Source organism: Aspergillus japonicus, assembly GCF_003184785.1.
Source record: "Aspergillus japonicus CBS 114.51 unplaced genomic scaffold BO86scaffold_86, whole genome shotgun sequence".
NCBI classification, from domain to species: Eukaryota; Fungi; Ascomycota; class Eurotiomycetes; order Eurotiales; family Aspergillaceae; genus Aspergillus; species Aspergillus japonicus.
This window is the reverse complement of record NW_020291723.1, coordinates 17,455-31,416: the sequence shown is the minus strand read 5'-3', so window position 1 is coordinate 31,416 and position 13,962 is coordinate 17,455. Positions and strand designations below refer to the sequence as shown.

General features: G+C 58.6%; 6 protein-coding genes across 6 annotated transcripts; 4 read left to right on the top strand and 2 right to left on the bottom strand.

Annotated features, from left to right (window-relative positions):
• Nucleotides 1-280: 280 nt before the first annotated feature.
• BO86DRAFT_371860 (cytochrome P450) lies at nucleotides 281-1,883 on the top strand (the record flags this gene model as incomplete). Its single annotated transcript, XM_025670332.1, has 2 exons — nucleotides 281-868; nucleotides 939-1,883. The coding sequence occupies 2 exons, from the start codon at nucleotides 281-283 to the stop codon at nucleotides 1,881-1,883; spliced, it is 1,533 nt and encodes a 510-aa protein (XP_025522788.1).
• A 536-nt stretch (nucleotides 1,884-2,419) lies between these two features.
• On the bottom strand, nucleotides 2,420-4,106 carry BO86DRAFT_324534 (cytochrome P450 CYP5293A1; the record flags this gene model as incomplete). The annotated part of the gene is made up of 6 exons (XM_025668479.1): nucleotides 2,420-2,781; nucleotides 2,858-3,089; nucleotides 3,151-3,222; nucleotides 3,287-3,469; nucleotides 3,527-3,950; nucleotides 4,018-4,106. The coding sequence occupies 6 exons, from the start codon at nucleotides 4,104-4,106 to the stop codon at nucleotides 2,420-2,422; spliced, it is 1,362 nt and encodes a 453-aa protein (XP_025522787.1).
• A 583-nt stretch (nucleotides 4,107-4,689) lies between these two features.
• On the top strand, nucleotides 4,690-5,914 carry BO86DRAFT_324566 (zinc-binding alcohol dehydrogenase family protein; the record flags this gene model as incomplete). Its single annotated transcript, XM_025668480.1, has 2 exons — nucleotides 4,690-5,270; nucleotides 5,377-5,914. 2 exons carry the CDS (start codon nucleotides 4,690-4,692, stop codon nucleotides 5,912-5,914), a joined length of 1,119 nt encoding a protein of 372 aa, XP_025522786.1.
• A 480-nt stretch (nucleotides 5,915-6,394) lies between these two features.
• BO86DRAFT_236418 (MFS general substrate transporter) lies at nucleotides 6,395-8,324 on the bottom strand. The gene is made up of 5 exons (XM_025667051.1): nucleotides 7,703-8,324; nucleotides 7,442-7,647; nucleotides 7,085-7,379; nucleotides 6,915-7,017; nucleotides 6,395-6,834 (listed from the first exon to the last, which is right to left on the bottom strand). The coding sequence occupies exons 1-5, from the start codon at nucleotides 8,004-8,006 to the stop codon at nucleotides 6,405-6,407; spliced, it is 1,338 nt and encodes a 445-aa protein (XP_025522785.1). The 5' UTR covers nucleotides 8,007-8,324; the 3' UTR covers nucleotides 6,395-6,404.
• A 199-nt stretch (nucleotides 8,325-8,523) lies between these two features.
• BO86DRAFT_393083 (transcription factor domain-containing protein) lies at nucleotides 8,524-10,797 on the top strand. The gene is made up of 5 exons (XM_025672946.1): nucleotides 8,524-8,791; nucleotides 8,856-9,365; nucleotides 9,417-9,647; nucleotides 9,696-9,976; nucleotides 10,038-10,797. Exons 2-5 carry the CDS (start codon nucleotides 8,944-8,946, stop codon nucleotides 10,631-10,633), a joined length of 1,530 nt encoding a protein of 509 aa, XP_025522784.1. The 5' UTR covers nucleotides 8,524-8,791; nucleotides 8,856-8,943; the 3' UTR covers nucleotides 10,634-10,797.
• A 535-nt stretch (nucleotides 10,798-11,332) lies between these two features.
• On the top strand, nucleotides 11,333-13,666 carry BO86DRAFT_393081 (MDR family MFS transporter). Its single transcript, XM_025672945.1, has 7 exons — nucleotides 11,333-11,641; nucleotides 11,740-11,816; nucleotides 11,887-12,137; nucleotides 12,196-12,267; nucleotides 12,342-12,848; nucleotides 12,952-13,112; nucleotides 13,173-13,666. The coding sequence occupies exons 1-7, from the start codon at nucleotides 11,366-11,368 to the stop codon at nucleotides 13,554-13,556; spliced, it is 1,728 nt and encodes a 575-aa protein (XP_025522783.1). The 5' UTR covers nucleotides 11,333-11,365; the 3' UTR covers nucleotides 13,557-13,666.
• The last annotated feature ends 296 nt before the right edge of the window (nucleotides 13,667-13,962 follow it).

Here is a 13,962-nt window from a genome sequence, read left to right as displayed (position 1 = left end):
AAAAGCACATGGAGGGGAGTATCATTAGGGCTAGAGGGGGGTGAGTTTCAAAAGTCCGGCGGTTGCGGTGCTGATGTCCGGTCAGATTCCATCAGCCCCGGAGCTGCCCGCCAAGCACCGCCGGACTGGCCTTGTCCTTGGTTTCGGGCTGACTGACAATAGATAGATATATGAAATAATCCGGCCTTCCGTTCCATTTACTGCTGCTGCCAACTTGCTTGGTTTGAATTTGAGATCATTTACTCCCGTGCAAAATCGGCAGCAACACGATTTTTCCATCATGTTGGTGCAGTACCACAACCTCCCGGTGCAGAGCCTGCCCATCCTGCTCCTCTGCTCTGGCTTCCTGGCCCTTCTGTTCCGGTCCTTTGTCCGCCGCGCGAGCGACCTGCGCAAGCAGCGGTCCTGGGGCTGCAAGTCTGTCCCCTCGCGGTTCCAGTGGGAGCCGTTCTGGGGGGTGGATCTGGTGTGGACGCAGTGGCAGGCGCTGCGGGGCCACTACTTCATCCCCTGGCTCAGCGAGCTACACAAGGGCCAGCCCAAGACCTTTCAGATCACCTTCATGGGCACGCGGGTCGTCTACACGATCGAGCCCGAGAACCTCAAGTCGCTGACGGCGATCAACTGGAAGGACTTCGCCATCAGCCCGCTCCGTCGCTACAAGAATGCCGGCGCCGCGTTCGCCAACCGCGGCGTCAACGTCGTCGACGGCGAGGACTGGGTCTTCAGCCGCGCGCTGATCAAGCCCTTCTTCATGCGCGAGGTCTACGCCGACACCGAGCGGCTGCGCTCCTACACCGACCATCTCCTGCGCATCCTGCCGCCGGACGGAGAGACGGTCAACATCCAGCCCTACCTCCAGCGATGGGTGAGTTTCCCCCCCCCCCCCTGCCATCCTTCTCCGTTGGTTCATCTACAATCGACTAACCACCGACCAGTTCCTCGACGTGACCACTAACTTCATCTTCGGCGCACCCATGGACGCATTGACGCACCCCGAGCGGGCGCGGGTGACCTGGGCGATGTTGGACGTGCTGCGGGGCAACCGGCTGCGGCTGCAGATGTACAAGGTGATGAACCTGATCGACTGGTCGTGGTGGCTGCGGGCGATCAAGATCGTGCACGCGTACATGGACGAGCACCTGGACCGGGTGTACGCGGACATCGCAGAGCGGGAGCGGCGGATCGCGGCCGGGGAGGACGTGGGCCCCGAGCGGCTGGACCTGCTGTGGTACATGGCGAAGCACTGTCCGGAGCGGGCGGAGCTGCGGTCCCAGCTGTCGCTGCTGTTCGTGCCCAACAACGACACGACCTCGATCTTCACGGGCAACGTGGTGTGGCACCTGGCGCGCAACCCGGCGGCGTGGGCGAAGGTGCGCGCGGAGGTGCTGGCGCACGGCGACGCGCCGCTCACCTTCGAGGCGCTGCGCGGCATGAAGTACCTCAACGCCTGCATCAACGAGACGCACCGGCTCAACCCCAACAACGTGTCGCAGGTGCGCATGTGCATCAACGACACCACCCTGCCGCTCGGGGGCGGGCCCGACGGCAAGTCGCCCATTCTGATCCGCAAGGGCGATGTCGTCCAGGTCACCAAGACGGTCATGCAGAAGGATCCCCTCTACTTCGGGGAGGACGTCGACGCCTTCAAGCCGGAGCGCTTTGTGGACCAGGCCCACTTCTGGGAGTTTGTGCCCTTCGGGGGCGGGCCCCGGCGCTGTCCGGCCCAGATGATGGTCCAGACGGAGACGGCGTATATCCTGGCCCGGTTGGCGCAGGTGTACGCACAGATTGAGCCGCGCGATGAGAATCCGTTCGTCTCGGTCATGCGCATTGGACCGTCGAATAAGACGGGGGTGTTGGTTGCCTTGCACAAGCACTAATGGGAGATAGGGGATAGGGGTAGGGCTAGGGGGAAATGGCGAGCGGAGGCCGGAGGTGGAAGCCGGAGGTGGAGGCTGCGTGCATGCAGGCAGGCAGGCGTACTCCGATCCCTGCTAGTCTTGTCCGGATGAAATCGAATGTAGCTGGTCTTTACCTGGTTAGTGCGTTAGTGCTTGTTTTTAGCTTGTTTTTAATGAAGAAAAAAACGTGGTTTAGAATTTTTCATCGCATCCGGACAGATACTTGTAGGAAATTCGGCAGGGGTAAACTACAGGAAGGACAGTGTCAGTCCATCTTATGACTCCCAACTCAGAAGACAACGTAAATTTACCTTGTATCTTGAGCACTTTACTGTCTTGAAACGTGTCTGATAGCCATTCTCTCCTGACAACGTTGTCGAGTACTGTAATCTCGCAGGTACCGAGACCAAACACCATAGATTTCAGAGACTCGCAAAACTGATAATCGAATTCAACCCAGCCAACCACCTAACAATCCGAGAAAATAAACCGACTACAGCACCGAATCAACTGTCTTACTTCAACGCCACCAACCGGACATCGACCTTCCGCGCCTCCTTGCCACTCTCGCTCACGCTCTCCAGCCGAAACCGCTCCAACACCTCCATCACCGTCAGCTTAAACACCGCATCCGCCACGTTCTTGCCCAAACACCGTCCCGACGCCGCCCCCGTCCCAAACCGCATGAACCCGCAGCGCAGGTCCTGGCTGGCCACCTTCAAGAACCGATCCGGGTCGAACCGGTCCGCGCCGGTCGCGCCCCAGGTGGCAGCCCCGTTGTTCAGGCGGCGCGTGTCGATCACCACCGGTGTGCCGGCGGGGATGTTGTACCCGCCGATTTTCTTGGGCTCTGCCGTAGCTTCGGGCATGGAGAACCCTATCGGTATGTCAAAATTAGCAATCCAGATTCTCTCTGTGAATGAAAAGGAATGGGTGGGTGGGGGGCCACCCACAGAATGCAGGCGAGATGCGCATGCTCTCCATTAGCACGCGGTTGAGCAAGGTATCCTGCTTCGCGAGGTACTTGGACAGATCGAAGTCGGGCTTCGCCTTCCAGTCCCGGATCTCCTGGCGGAGCGCCGTCTGGATGCGGGAGTGGGCGGCGAGGTTGGTGAAGATGGTGCGGAAGACCTCGGCGCTGATGTTGACGTTGGCGAAGAGGATCTCGGTCATGGTTGCTAGGAACTGTGCTGGAGTTAGCATCGAAGGTGACTTCTTGGGGGATGGGGGCTGCAGGTGCGCGTACGGCGTCTTCGGTGAAGTCTTTGTCTGGCTCCACGCCGCGGTAGATCGTCTCGACGGGACACGCCCAGCCGCCCTGGTGATGGTTAATCCTGGAGTTTGGGGGGGAGGTTTGGTGGGACTATGATCAGAGGACTTACGACACGCGCGTTCTCGACGATCAGGCGGTTGAACTCCTGCCAGCGGGTGTGGAATTCCTGGAGTCGCTTGCGGGGGGCGCTGGGCAGCAGGTTGTAGAACTTGGAGTCTGGGTGCTTGCTGACCAGCATGTCCATCATGATGGCGTCGTGCTGGTCGTTCAGCTCCAGCAGCGTCCAGTAGGACTAGTCGTACTTTGTCAGCTCCCGACTCGCAACCTCAATACAATATTGTAAACGTACTCGATCATCGAACGCATCTTCATACAGGTGCAGTGAGAGCAGCTTGAAGACCAAGAACCGGAAATCGACCTTGCTGTCGAGCTCGCTGGTCGCCGTCGGGGCCTTGCTCTCCAGCCAGGCCTCGATCTCCCGCTGGAACCGGGGGATGCGCTGGGCGACCGGGTGGAAGGCGAAGGGCGGGTCGAAGTGCTTGCGGATCGCCCGCCAGTGGTCGCCGTACTGCACCCCGACACAGGGGCCCAGGAAGCGGCCAAAGGGCTCGCCCAGGTTCAGATTACGGGGCTTGGTGTGGCTCTTGCTGTCGCTGCGGTAGAATTCGTGGACCTGGTCGGGCTGGCTGATCACCAGTTCGCGATAGGGCCCGCTGCGGATGAGATACGGCTCGGTGCCGGCGAGAGCCTCCCCTTGTTCGGACAACTCCCGACTTGAGGGTTGTCAGTGAACCTGATCAGTAGTCATTGATGTAGGGACTGCTCGTGGGTGATCCTCACCTGCGAATGAACTTGGACATGCGCACGTCAGCGGGAAGCTCAACAATGCGTTTGCCCTGGTCGGTTGTGAACTCTTTCGGTCGCCTCATGGCGTTCAATGCGAACGCACTGGCGAAGACGAGCACCGAGCCAGCCACTGCACTGACATACTGGCTCTTATTCTCGTCCGCCTGGAATTGCTGCAAGAAAGCGCTGGTTGCCATGTTGGGGTTCACGTTTTGTGACTGTCAGTGGCTCTAAGGAATTGAGGATTCACTGGAGACAGGGGAATGGCAACATCCGGAAAGGCTGGATCATGTCAGTAGATAACGTATGTATTCTTTTCCTCTGTCGGTTCCTGCCTCCATCTCCGCAACCTCTCCTGATGCATCCTCCGGACAAAGGCCGTGGAGCGTAAGCAGCAACTCCGGCGTCAGCCCTAAGTCCGTCCGCCCGCCGGACCCCGCCCGCCAATCAGTCCGCGGCCCTCTAGTTATCGTCATCGGAAACTCCAGAAGTATGGAGACAACTAAATAACTTCATCGCAGCAATAGCCATCCGGTCATAAACCAGACCAGGCCTCATACATATCCAGTCCACTAGTCTCCACGCGTCGACAACTCGCGAAGACAGCCACAGCCCCAGCCACAGTCCCAACCCACCCCCGCATCCTGTCCACACACAACACCCACCATGAGCGAGTTACCGACTACCCAACAGGCGCTGAAGATCGCCGGTCCCGGCAGCATTGAGCTGCAGACCAGCCAGCCTTTACCCCAGCTGCGCGCCGACGAGGTGCTGGTGCGGGTCGCCTGTGTGGGACTGAACCCGTACGACGCCAAATCCGCCGACATGTCGCCCAGCCCCGGTGCCACGGCGGGGCTAGACTTCGCCGGTGAGATCGTGGCCCTCGGTGAGGAAGTCACCTCCTCCGCGTTCTCGTCGGCGCGACTGGCCCTGGGCACGCGCGTGTGCGGCTGCGTGTTCGGCAACAACGCGGGTCAGCGCGACAACGGCGCCTTCGCCGAGTACGTCGCCGTGCCCGCGGCGCTGGTGCTCTGCATCCCGGACTCGATGAGTTTCCAGCAGGCGGCGACGCTGGGCTGCGGACTGGCGACCACCGGATTGGCGCTATACCAGACCCTCGGTCTGCCGCTTGTGGGCGCCGGAGCATCCGACTCGGAGAGTATCGACTCCAAGAAGCCTCCGACGTATGTCCTGGTGTACGGCGGAGGTACCGCGACAGGGACGCTGGCCATCCAAGTGCTGCGTCGGTAAGCAACCCTTCACCTCGAAACCTCTCTTGAAAACGACAAAAAGAAGACCCGACGACAAAAGAAACCCCACCCCAACTAACCATTTGACTGAATATCCCACCAGATCCGGCTTCACCCCCCTCACCACCAGCTCCCCGCACAACTTCACCCGGCTACAGCAACTCGGCGCGGCCGCGACCTTCGACTACCGCTCGCCAACCTGCGGCTCGGACCTGCGCGACCACACGGCCAACACGCTGGCGTTCGCGCTGGACTGCATCAGCACGACGGAGTCGATGCAGATCTGCTACGAGGCGATCGGGCGCGCGGGGGGCAAGTACGTCTCGCTGGACCCGTTCCCGCTGAACCGGCACACGCGCCGCAGCGTGCGGCCGGAGTGGGTCTTCCTGTTCACGCAGTTCGGGCGCGAGATCGTCGGCTGGGAGGCGCCGTACAATCTTCTGGCCCGGCCGGCGGACCGCGCCGCCGCGGAACGGTGGTACGCGGCGATTGAGGCGGTTCTGGCCGAGGGGAAGCTGGTCACGCATCCCGTGCAGGAGGAGTCCGGCGGGTTGCAGGGGGTGATTGGGGGCATTGACGCGGTGCGCCGGGGCCAGGCGGCGGGGTTTAAGTTGGTGTATCCCATTCGGGCGTGTGCTTAGTTGGTTTCTGGTTAGTTGCTGAGATGGTTTCTGTTCTCTGTTAGGCCGGTAGGTAGTAGGCAATGCTATCCGTGCTTTTTGCAATCGTGTCCGATTTGTAGTTTGGGACGGACAAATTGAGGGTAGTGATTTGTTATGTATATTGAATATGTCAGTGGATGATGCTATACTCTGATAAAACAGCGTAACAAGAAAGAAACATAACAATAATGCGTGTGTTGAATATTTGCGCTTCACATCTGTCGTCCTGCATACTCTAATTTGGTCTAGAATTCATGTCAAAGACAGAATCTTACCAAGGGGGCATTTTCATCTAATATCTTAGTTTTCTATCAGCTGACAATATTGAATAAACCATAATCCAACTTTTTTATATAAATTATGCATCTAAGACAGATATACACCATCGCACCTCTCCCCTCCCACTACCTCTGGCCCATCTCCCAAGCCCCAGCCAAACCCTCCCCAAGATCCACGAAACCACCCCTAACTAGACCTTCGACAAAAACCCCCACCCCCCAACCCTCACCCGTAAAATCACCATCACAACCGTCGACACCGCATACGCCACCCCACTAAACACCGCCGCGTACACATAATCCCCGCCATTCCGGGTAATCAACACACCCGCGATGGGGGGACTCGTCAACGCCCCCAACCCGGCCACCGCGAACACCGTGCCGACGCGGTACCCGATCTCCGTGGGCGGGGACAGAGCCATGACGAGCATGGGGCCCAGGCCGATGGTGGTGCCGGACACGAACCCAAACAGGATGGTGAAGACGATGATGGCGGCGTTGCCGCGCGAGGGGAGCCACGAGGCGAGCACAACGACGATCGAGGCGACCATCGCCAGGATGAAGACGTTGAATTGGCCGTACTTGCGCGCCCAGATTTGGGGAACGGTGCGGCCGAAGAAGCTTGATGATGGGTTAGTTTATTCTTTGTTGGGGGGGGTACGGTGGTCTTTGGGAGGAAGAGGAGGGCTGGAACAACATACCTTACGCCGTTTTGAATGGGGATCAGGTTGTAGCCCATCGTCACGGACATGCCGTAGTGGATGGAGGAGATCACCATGAACACGTACGGGACGAACATGCCCCCTTTACTTTTGTCAGTTTTCTTTGTTGCCTGATTCTTGCGGTCGTGATGGAGAATGGGAGAACGTACAGTACATGAAGAAGCTGGCGATGCACATCAGCAGGAAGTTCACCTCCTTCAACGGCCGCAGGTAGTGGCTGAGCTTGAACTCCTTCGGGCTGTGGGTGGCATTGGACGAGATCAGCGTGCAGGTGACGAGCAGCAGGCCGAGGATCAAGAACGCGCAGGCGCGCATCGTCCAGGCGAACCCGATCGACGCGAGCAAGTGGTTGACCATAAAGGGGAAGATGACGCCGCCCAGCGAGGAGCCGGCGATGGCGAATCCTCCGGCCAGGGCGCGGCGGTCGTGGAAGTAGGTCATTGGCTTTGAGGAAGAAGTATGAGCGGTGTGCTTGTGGGGGTAGAGGCAGAGACTGAACCACTTACGGCGGTCATGGATGGAGTGATGATCAACGAGGTGCCGAGGCCAGAGCACACGGACTGGCTGAGGATGAACTGGTAGTATTTGGTGGACAGGCTGGCCATCATGAGCCCGAAGACGTGCAGGAAGGTGCCGATCACGATGGGGAGACGCGGGCCATGGCCATCGTACAGTCGACCGGCCACGGGGGAGAATCCGAGCATGAAGAAGACTAGACCCTGTCAGAGATATTTGTTTTGCGCTTTTCGAGGGGGATGCCAACATACAGAGCACCGAGGAGATCCAGGACACCTGCGAACTGGAATAGTCACGCAGCTGGTTCAGTTCATACTCGGCCTGGAAGACCGCAACACAGTTGACCCAGCCAAAGGAGGCGAACATGCCCAAAACACCACCGATCAGTGCCAACCAGGCCTTGGTTCCCTGCTTCTTAGGGGGCGAAGCAGCAGCCGGGCTGGCATCTTCCACCGAGTGACTGGTTTCCGAGTCGCCATGGTCGCCAGTGTGCGCGGGCTGCGGGCCCTTCTCCAGGCTGGAGGCGGTAGAAGATGAGTCGTGTGTCTCCGACATTCTCGAGGGGTCAAACTAAGGCGATGGTTGCACGATAAGGTGGATTGAGCAGGAGAAGCAGGGGTTGTTTTTCTATAGCAGAAGAAAAGGGTTTGGGCCAGCCCTAAGGCTGCAAGGCTCCAAGGCTAGACTCCGGTCGCCCAGCGCTGGGGGCCGCATCCTTCGGACTCACCACCAATCGTAGACATCTTACGGTCGGAGATCTTGAGGAGAGGAGCGGAGATGGCTGACTTGTCCGTTGAGGGATTGAATCACTCCATAGGTGTGTTGAGAGGGGGTGATAAGGTTGGATGGTAAGCATAACTCTAAAAATGTGAGGCTGTATGTACTGTACAGTACAGTGGAGGACTGTATCCAGATGCAGTGGTCGGAGTCAGCAGACACTGGGCAAAATGCCTGGGCAGGGGTGAGCGAGACTGAAGACTGGAAAGGATATTTGGTCAGCTTGTTCACTTAATCAAATGACTCAAATTAATATGTCAAGTTGAATGTGTACATGTCAGACATGCCTCCGATGGGCAGAGAAAGATCACGTGGCAACCGGGGTTGGCCCAACGCCGTGTCCGCTCCCTTTCCTTTTCCACTGTTTCTCCCTCCTATCCCTCCTCCGCTTCCTCTTCTTTGCCCCTTTCTCTTCCCACTCTATGTGAGCTCAGTAAGATCTGCGTGCGTAACATGATGGAATCCGCCATACGCTCTCCCCTCCCCTATGGCAATGCGTGTGCCACCTGTGCTCGTGCCAAGTGTCGATGCGTTCCCCGGAGTGCGGGCGGCCGCTGTGAAAGGTGGGTCAAAGTCCGACCAGTTGACAGGAACATTAGCATTGACAAGATACTGCAAACACCACAGATGCCATCGTCTCAACAAAGAATGTCGCATCCCCGAGGGCCGTCGCAAGACGCGCCCCTTATCCAAGACAGTACAGCTAGAACGGAAGATGGATGGGCTGATGATGCTGCTGACCTCCTCCGGTGCCGGCGGTCGGACCGGACTGCAGACGCCGACTCCGCTCCCCGCCGACACACAGCCTGAGGCCGAAACATCTTCCCCAGCCCCAGAACGAGCAGACATCGACATAGACATCGACACTCCCGCTGAGGAAGAAGAGGCTCTGCATGCCTTCCGTACACACCGGCTGCAATTCCTCCCCTTGATTCACCTCCCCGCCACCACTACTGCGCAAGACCTGAAACACCAGTCCCCGTTCCTCTGGCGTTGTATCACTGCGGTGGAGAGTAAGCATGCCGCCCGGCAAGCCGCCTTGTGTGTCACCATCCGCGAGCTGGCGGGCAAACGCCTGCTGGTCGACTGCGATAAATCCTTGGACTTGCTGCAGGGAGTCTTGGTCTATCTTGCCTGGTATTCCCTGCGTTCTGGGTCGGTGTAAGCTCCATCGCTGACCGACTGCAGGGTCACGTTCCACAGCCAGCCGCAAAAGTCATCGCTATGCATCTATGCCCAGATGGCCATCGGTCTGGTCTTCGAGCTAGGGCTCAACAAGCCCGCACCGCCAGATCTGAGCATGACCGTGTCCAACAGCAATGCCGTGGGCCACATGCCGGGGCTGAAAGCGTCCATCTCGACGCGCCGCACCATGAACGAACGCCGCGCAGTCTTGAGCTGCTTTGTGCTGACTTCCATGTAAGTTGCACCGCGCCGAAGCCAGGGCCGAGTGACTGACCAGCCCAGTATCGCGCAGTTCCTCGGGCGAATGGACCCGCTGCGATGGACCCCGCATATGAATGAGTGTCTCGACATTCTCGCGCAAAGCGACGAATCACCCGGGGACGGCGTCCTCGTGCAGATCACGCGCACGCGACTCCTCGCCGACCAGATCCTGCAGGGGCCCTGGTGTGAGGGCGTGTACGGCCTCCATCCGACCCAGGCGCTCGCCGCGTTCCATCTCAAGGCCTTCGAGTCGCGGTTGGAGACGATCAAAGTCGAGATGCCCATTCCCCTGACCGACAACAGTACGTGCAATCCCCTAGATCATCGCAGAGCAGTGCACGGCAGAGACTGACCGGCGCCCAGAACCCATTCTATTCCATCTCTACGACACGGAAATCAGCCTGTACGAGGTCGCCCTCGTCAAGCCCCCGCCCGATGAGGAGATGAGCAGCCAGCGGCTCGGCCACCTGTACGCCTGCCTGCACGTGGTCAAGCAGTTCTTCGACCTCTTCTTCACCATCGCCCCGGCGGAATACACCTCCCTGGCGCTGCCCTATCTCACCCAGGTGTCACACTGCCTGGTGACGCTCTTCCGGCTGTCGACCCTAGACTACCCGGGCTGGGACAAGGCAGCGGTCAAAGGCACGGTGGACCTGTTAGTGGTTGCGGAGCAGATCGCCACGCGCATGAGCCAGGTGGCCGCGGCGGTCGGGATGCGCAGCGACGGGGCGCTGGGCGATCCGTTCAGCAAGCTGGGGATGATGATGCAGAAGCTGCGGAGCGAGTGGGCGGTGCGGCTGCCCGAGTGTCCCGGGGTGGTGGTCGATCGCAGTGGCGGGGGTGGGGAGGGGTTTGCGTCGAGTATGGAGATGGGCGATCTGGATAGTTTCCTGAGCTGGTCGGAGATGGCGTGGTTGACTGAGGGGAATGGTGCGGGCGGGTTTGCGACTTGGTCGTAGTGGTTACATGTTCAATGCGTCGAGCTTTACGTCTTTGTGTCTGTTATTCTCGTCATCTCTGTCAAAATTCGTCATGTAGGGGAGATAGGTTGTGTGGCGCTTCAGATACCCGGGATAGCTGGATTTATATATTACACTGCTTCCATGACTGAAGCATATGTTCACTCAGTGACAATATTAGACTTTAATCTCTCGATGGCTCTTCAAATAAAACAGTTCAAGAAGCATCACTGAAAACCAGGGTTATCAATGATTGGAATCACAAATAAAACAGCGGTTACTTCGTGCTACTTTACCTCGTAAGCCACGCTAGACAGGAGACCGGGGCCGTTCGTCCTGTTCCGTTCTGCTCACAAAGAACAGCCTATGGAGTACAGCGATCCTATCGCTGGATCATGGTGAAATCAAGATGCCTGTTCGAGCAATATTGTTGCCATATCACTTTTCTCGGTAAATTCCCCAAAGGCAAGATCTCCGACCGGTGACAGCCAACAAGGGATACGGCGTTGACAATTACTGTAGTAAGGACCGGGATTCGCAGAGGGAGAACCGGCGTTCGACAGGGCCAGCGCAAGCCATCACCCGCCAAAAACAAACCGGCGTCCGGCGACGGGAACCGCCAACACCGTCTCCGGCCCCGATACTTAAAACAAGCCCACCCATCGAGCTTCAATCCGCTGTTATTTTGTTAAGTGCCTATCTGAATATTCTCCTGCCACACAGAGCTCAAGCATGGCGCAATCCCTCGAGAAACCCCGATCGTCTAAAAGTCTGCACGCAGCCACGATGAGCCACGACAGCACCAGCACCAGCAGCCAGCCCCATCTGCTGGGCTCCAACCCCACCCCGTGGGAACCGGAACCGGAGCCGCACGACGAGAAGAAACCCATCCACCCGAAGGACGAGTACGAGCCGGAATGGGTGCACGGGTTGACGCTGGTGATGGTGATCGCGGGGATCACGCTGGTCGTGTTTCTGATGTTGTTGGATGTGTCGATTGTTTCGACGGTGGGTCACCCTCCTTTACTGCAAGCACGAGGCGGATACAGCTACACATACAAGGACAGCGGGAACATTGGCTAACATTATGGTTTTTATGGAGACAGGCAATCCCTAAGATTACGAGCCAGTTCAACTCCCTCGAGGATGTAGCGTGGTACGGCAGTGCGTACACGATCTCCAGGTAGGGAACACCCTCGCATAACCCTATCCACCCGTAACCGACAGAACCAGCTAACAACCGGGTGCCATAGTGCCGCCCTGCAACCCCTCACCGGCAAATTCTACACCTACTTCTCCTCGAAATGGACCTTCCTCTCCTTCTTCGGGCTGTTTGAGCTGGGCTCCCTGATCTGCGGGGTGGCCACCTCGTCCAAGATGCTGATCATCGGGCGCGCGGTGGCCGGGATGGGGTCGTCGGGCATGCTGAACGGGGCGCTGAACATCCTGGCCGGGGCGGTGCCGAACAAGAAGCGGCCGGCGATGATTGGGGTGATCATGGGGGGTGAGTACCGCTTTGCCTTGCCCGTGGGAAGAGGAAACTGACTGACGATGGCGTGCAGTGGGACAGCTCGGCCTCGTGGGCGGGCCGTTGGTCGGCGGTGCATTTACAACTTACTCGACCTGGCGGTGGTGTAAGTCTTTTCCAATTACCCACTCTCATCGCAAGCAAACACCCAACAGAGACTAACACTTGTTACCAACATAGGCTTCTACATGAACCTGCCCATCGGCGCCCTCGTCGGCGCCCTCCTCCTTTTCACCCGCATCCCCGACCAAAAGCCCAAACCCCCGGCCCGGGAAGTGCTGCAATCGCTCTTCCTCCAGAAATTCGACCTGGTGGGGTTCGTGCTCTTCGCGCCGGCGTCGATCATGCTGCTGCTGGCGCTGCAGTACGGCGGCAACAGCTACGCGTGGGACAGCGCGACGGTGATCGGGCTGTTCGTCGGGTCGGCGGCGACGTTCGCGGTGTTTGCGCTGTGGGAGCGGCGGATGGGCGCCGAGGCGATGATCCCGGGCCACCTGGTGTGCGACCAGATCGTGCTGAGCAGCAGTCTGCTGTCGATGGTGATCTTCGGGTTCACGATGACGCTGTCGTACTACCTGCCCATCTACTTCCAGTCGGTGCGGGGCAAGTCCGCGCTGGTGAGCGGGGTGAACCTGCTGCCCAATATCCTGTGTCAGTTGGTGATGGCGGTGGTCTCGGGGGTGTTGAGTACGGGTTTCCCTCTTTCTTTCTCCCCTGTAGTTTCTTCATTCTTTACTCCGTCGTCGGGCGCCGATCAGATGCAAATGAAGCTAACGATGATGAATGACAGCCTCCAAACTCGGCTACTACCTCCCCTGGGGCGTGCTGGGCGCCATCCTCGACTCCGTGGGCAACGGCCTTCTCTCGACGCTGGGGCCGCACACCTCCGTCCCCAAGTGGGCGGGATACCAGGCCCTTGTAGGGTTTGGTCGCGGTGCGATCTCGCAAGTTGTGAGTCACCTTGTTTCGCCCTGTCGCACTTAATCGCCCATCAAGCTAACAACGAAACAGCCAATGATCGCCATCCAGAACGCAGTGCAAGGCGACGACGTCTCGACGGCGATGGCGATGATGACCTGCGCGCAGACGTTCGGGGGCGCGATCTTCCTGGCCGTCGCCGAGGTGATCTTCGCGCAGGCGCTGCGCACGGAGATCCCGCGGTATGCGGCCGGCGTCGACGCGGCGGTCGTCATCCAGGCGGGCGCGACGGGGTTCCGGTCGGTGGTGTCGTCCGAAGACCTGCCGGCGGTGGTGCGCGCGTTCGCCAAGAGCGTCGATCAGGTGTTCTATCTGACGACGGCGCTGTCGGTGGCGCAGTTTGTGTTCGCGTGGGGGGTCGGGTGGCGGAGTGTGAAGAAGGAGAAGAAGGAGGAGGGGATTGAGATGGAGGCGTGATGTTTGGGGCTGGGGTGGGGCTTGAGAATGAGTGTATTGATTTAGCGTTGCTCTCTGCTCTGCGTGTATATTGTGATGGTTTTTATCCTCAATGGATTGTAATGTTTTCGATGCTTGATGTGTCTTCTTTACATTGTCCGGTGCAGCCGGGGGTTATTGGTGTATACTGAGGTGCAGATGGTTTTAGTCTTGAGTCTAAGCCAGTGCAAGATTACGAGTTCCACCACATGGCTGGTGACTAGAACACAACCGCATGCTGCATCAGACCATTCCCCCTCAATGGATGCATTAGTGGTCTCTGATCACACTATTTGCGGCCCGTCCCTCCATCTAATGGCTCCTTGGAAGAGAAGTCTGATAGGGTTAGTGGCTGGGGCAGTGCCCGCATATCAGGTTCATGGTTGAG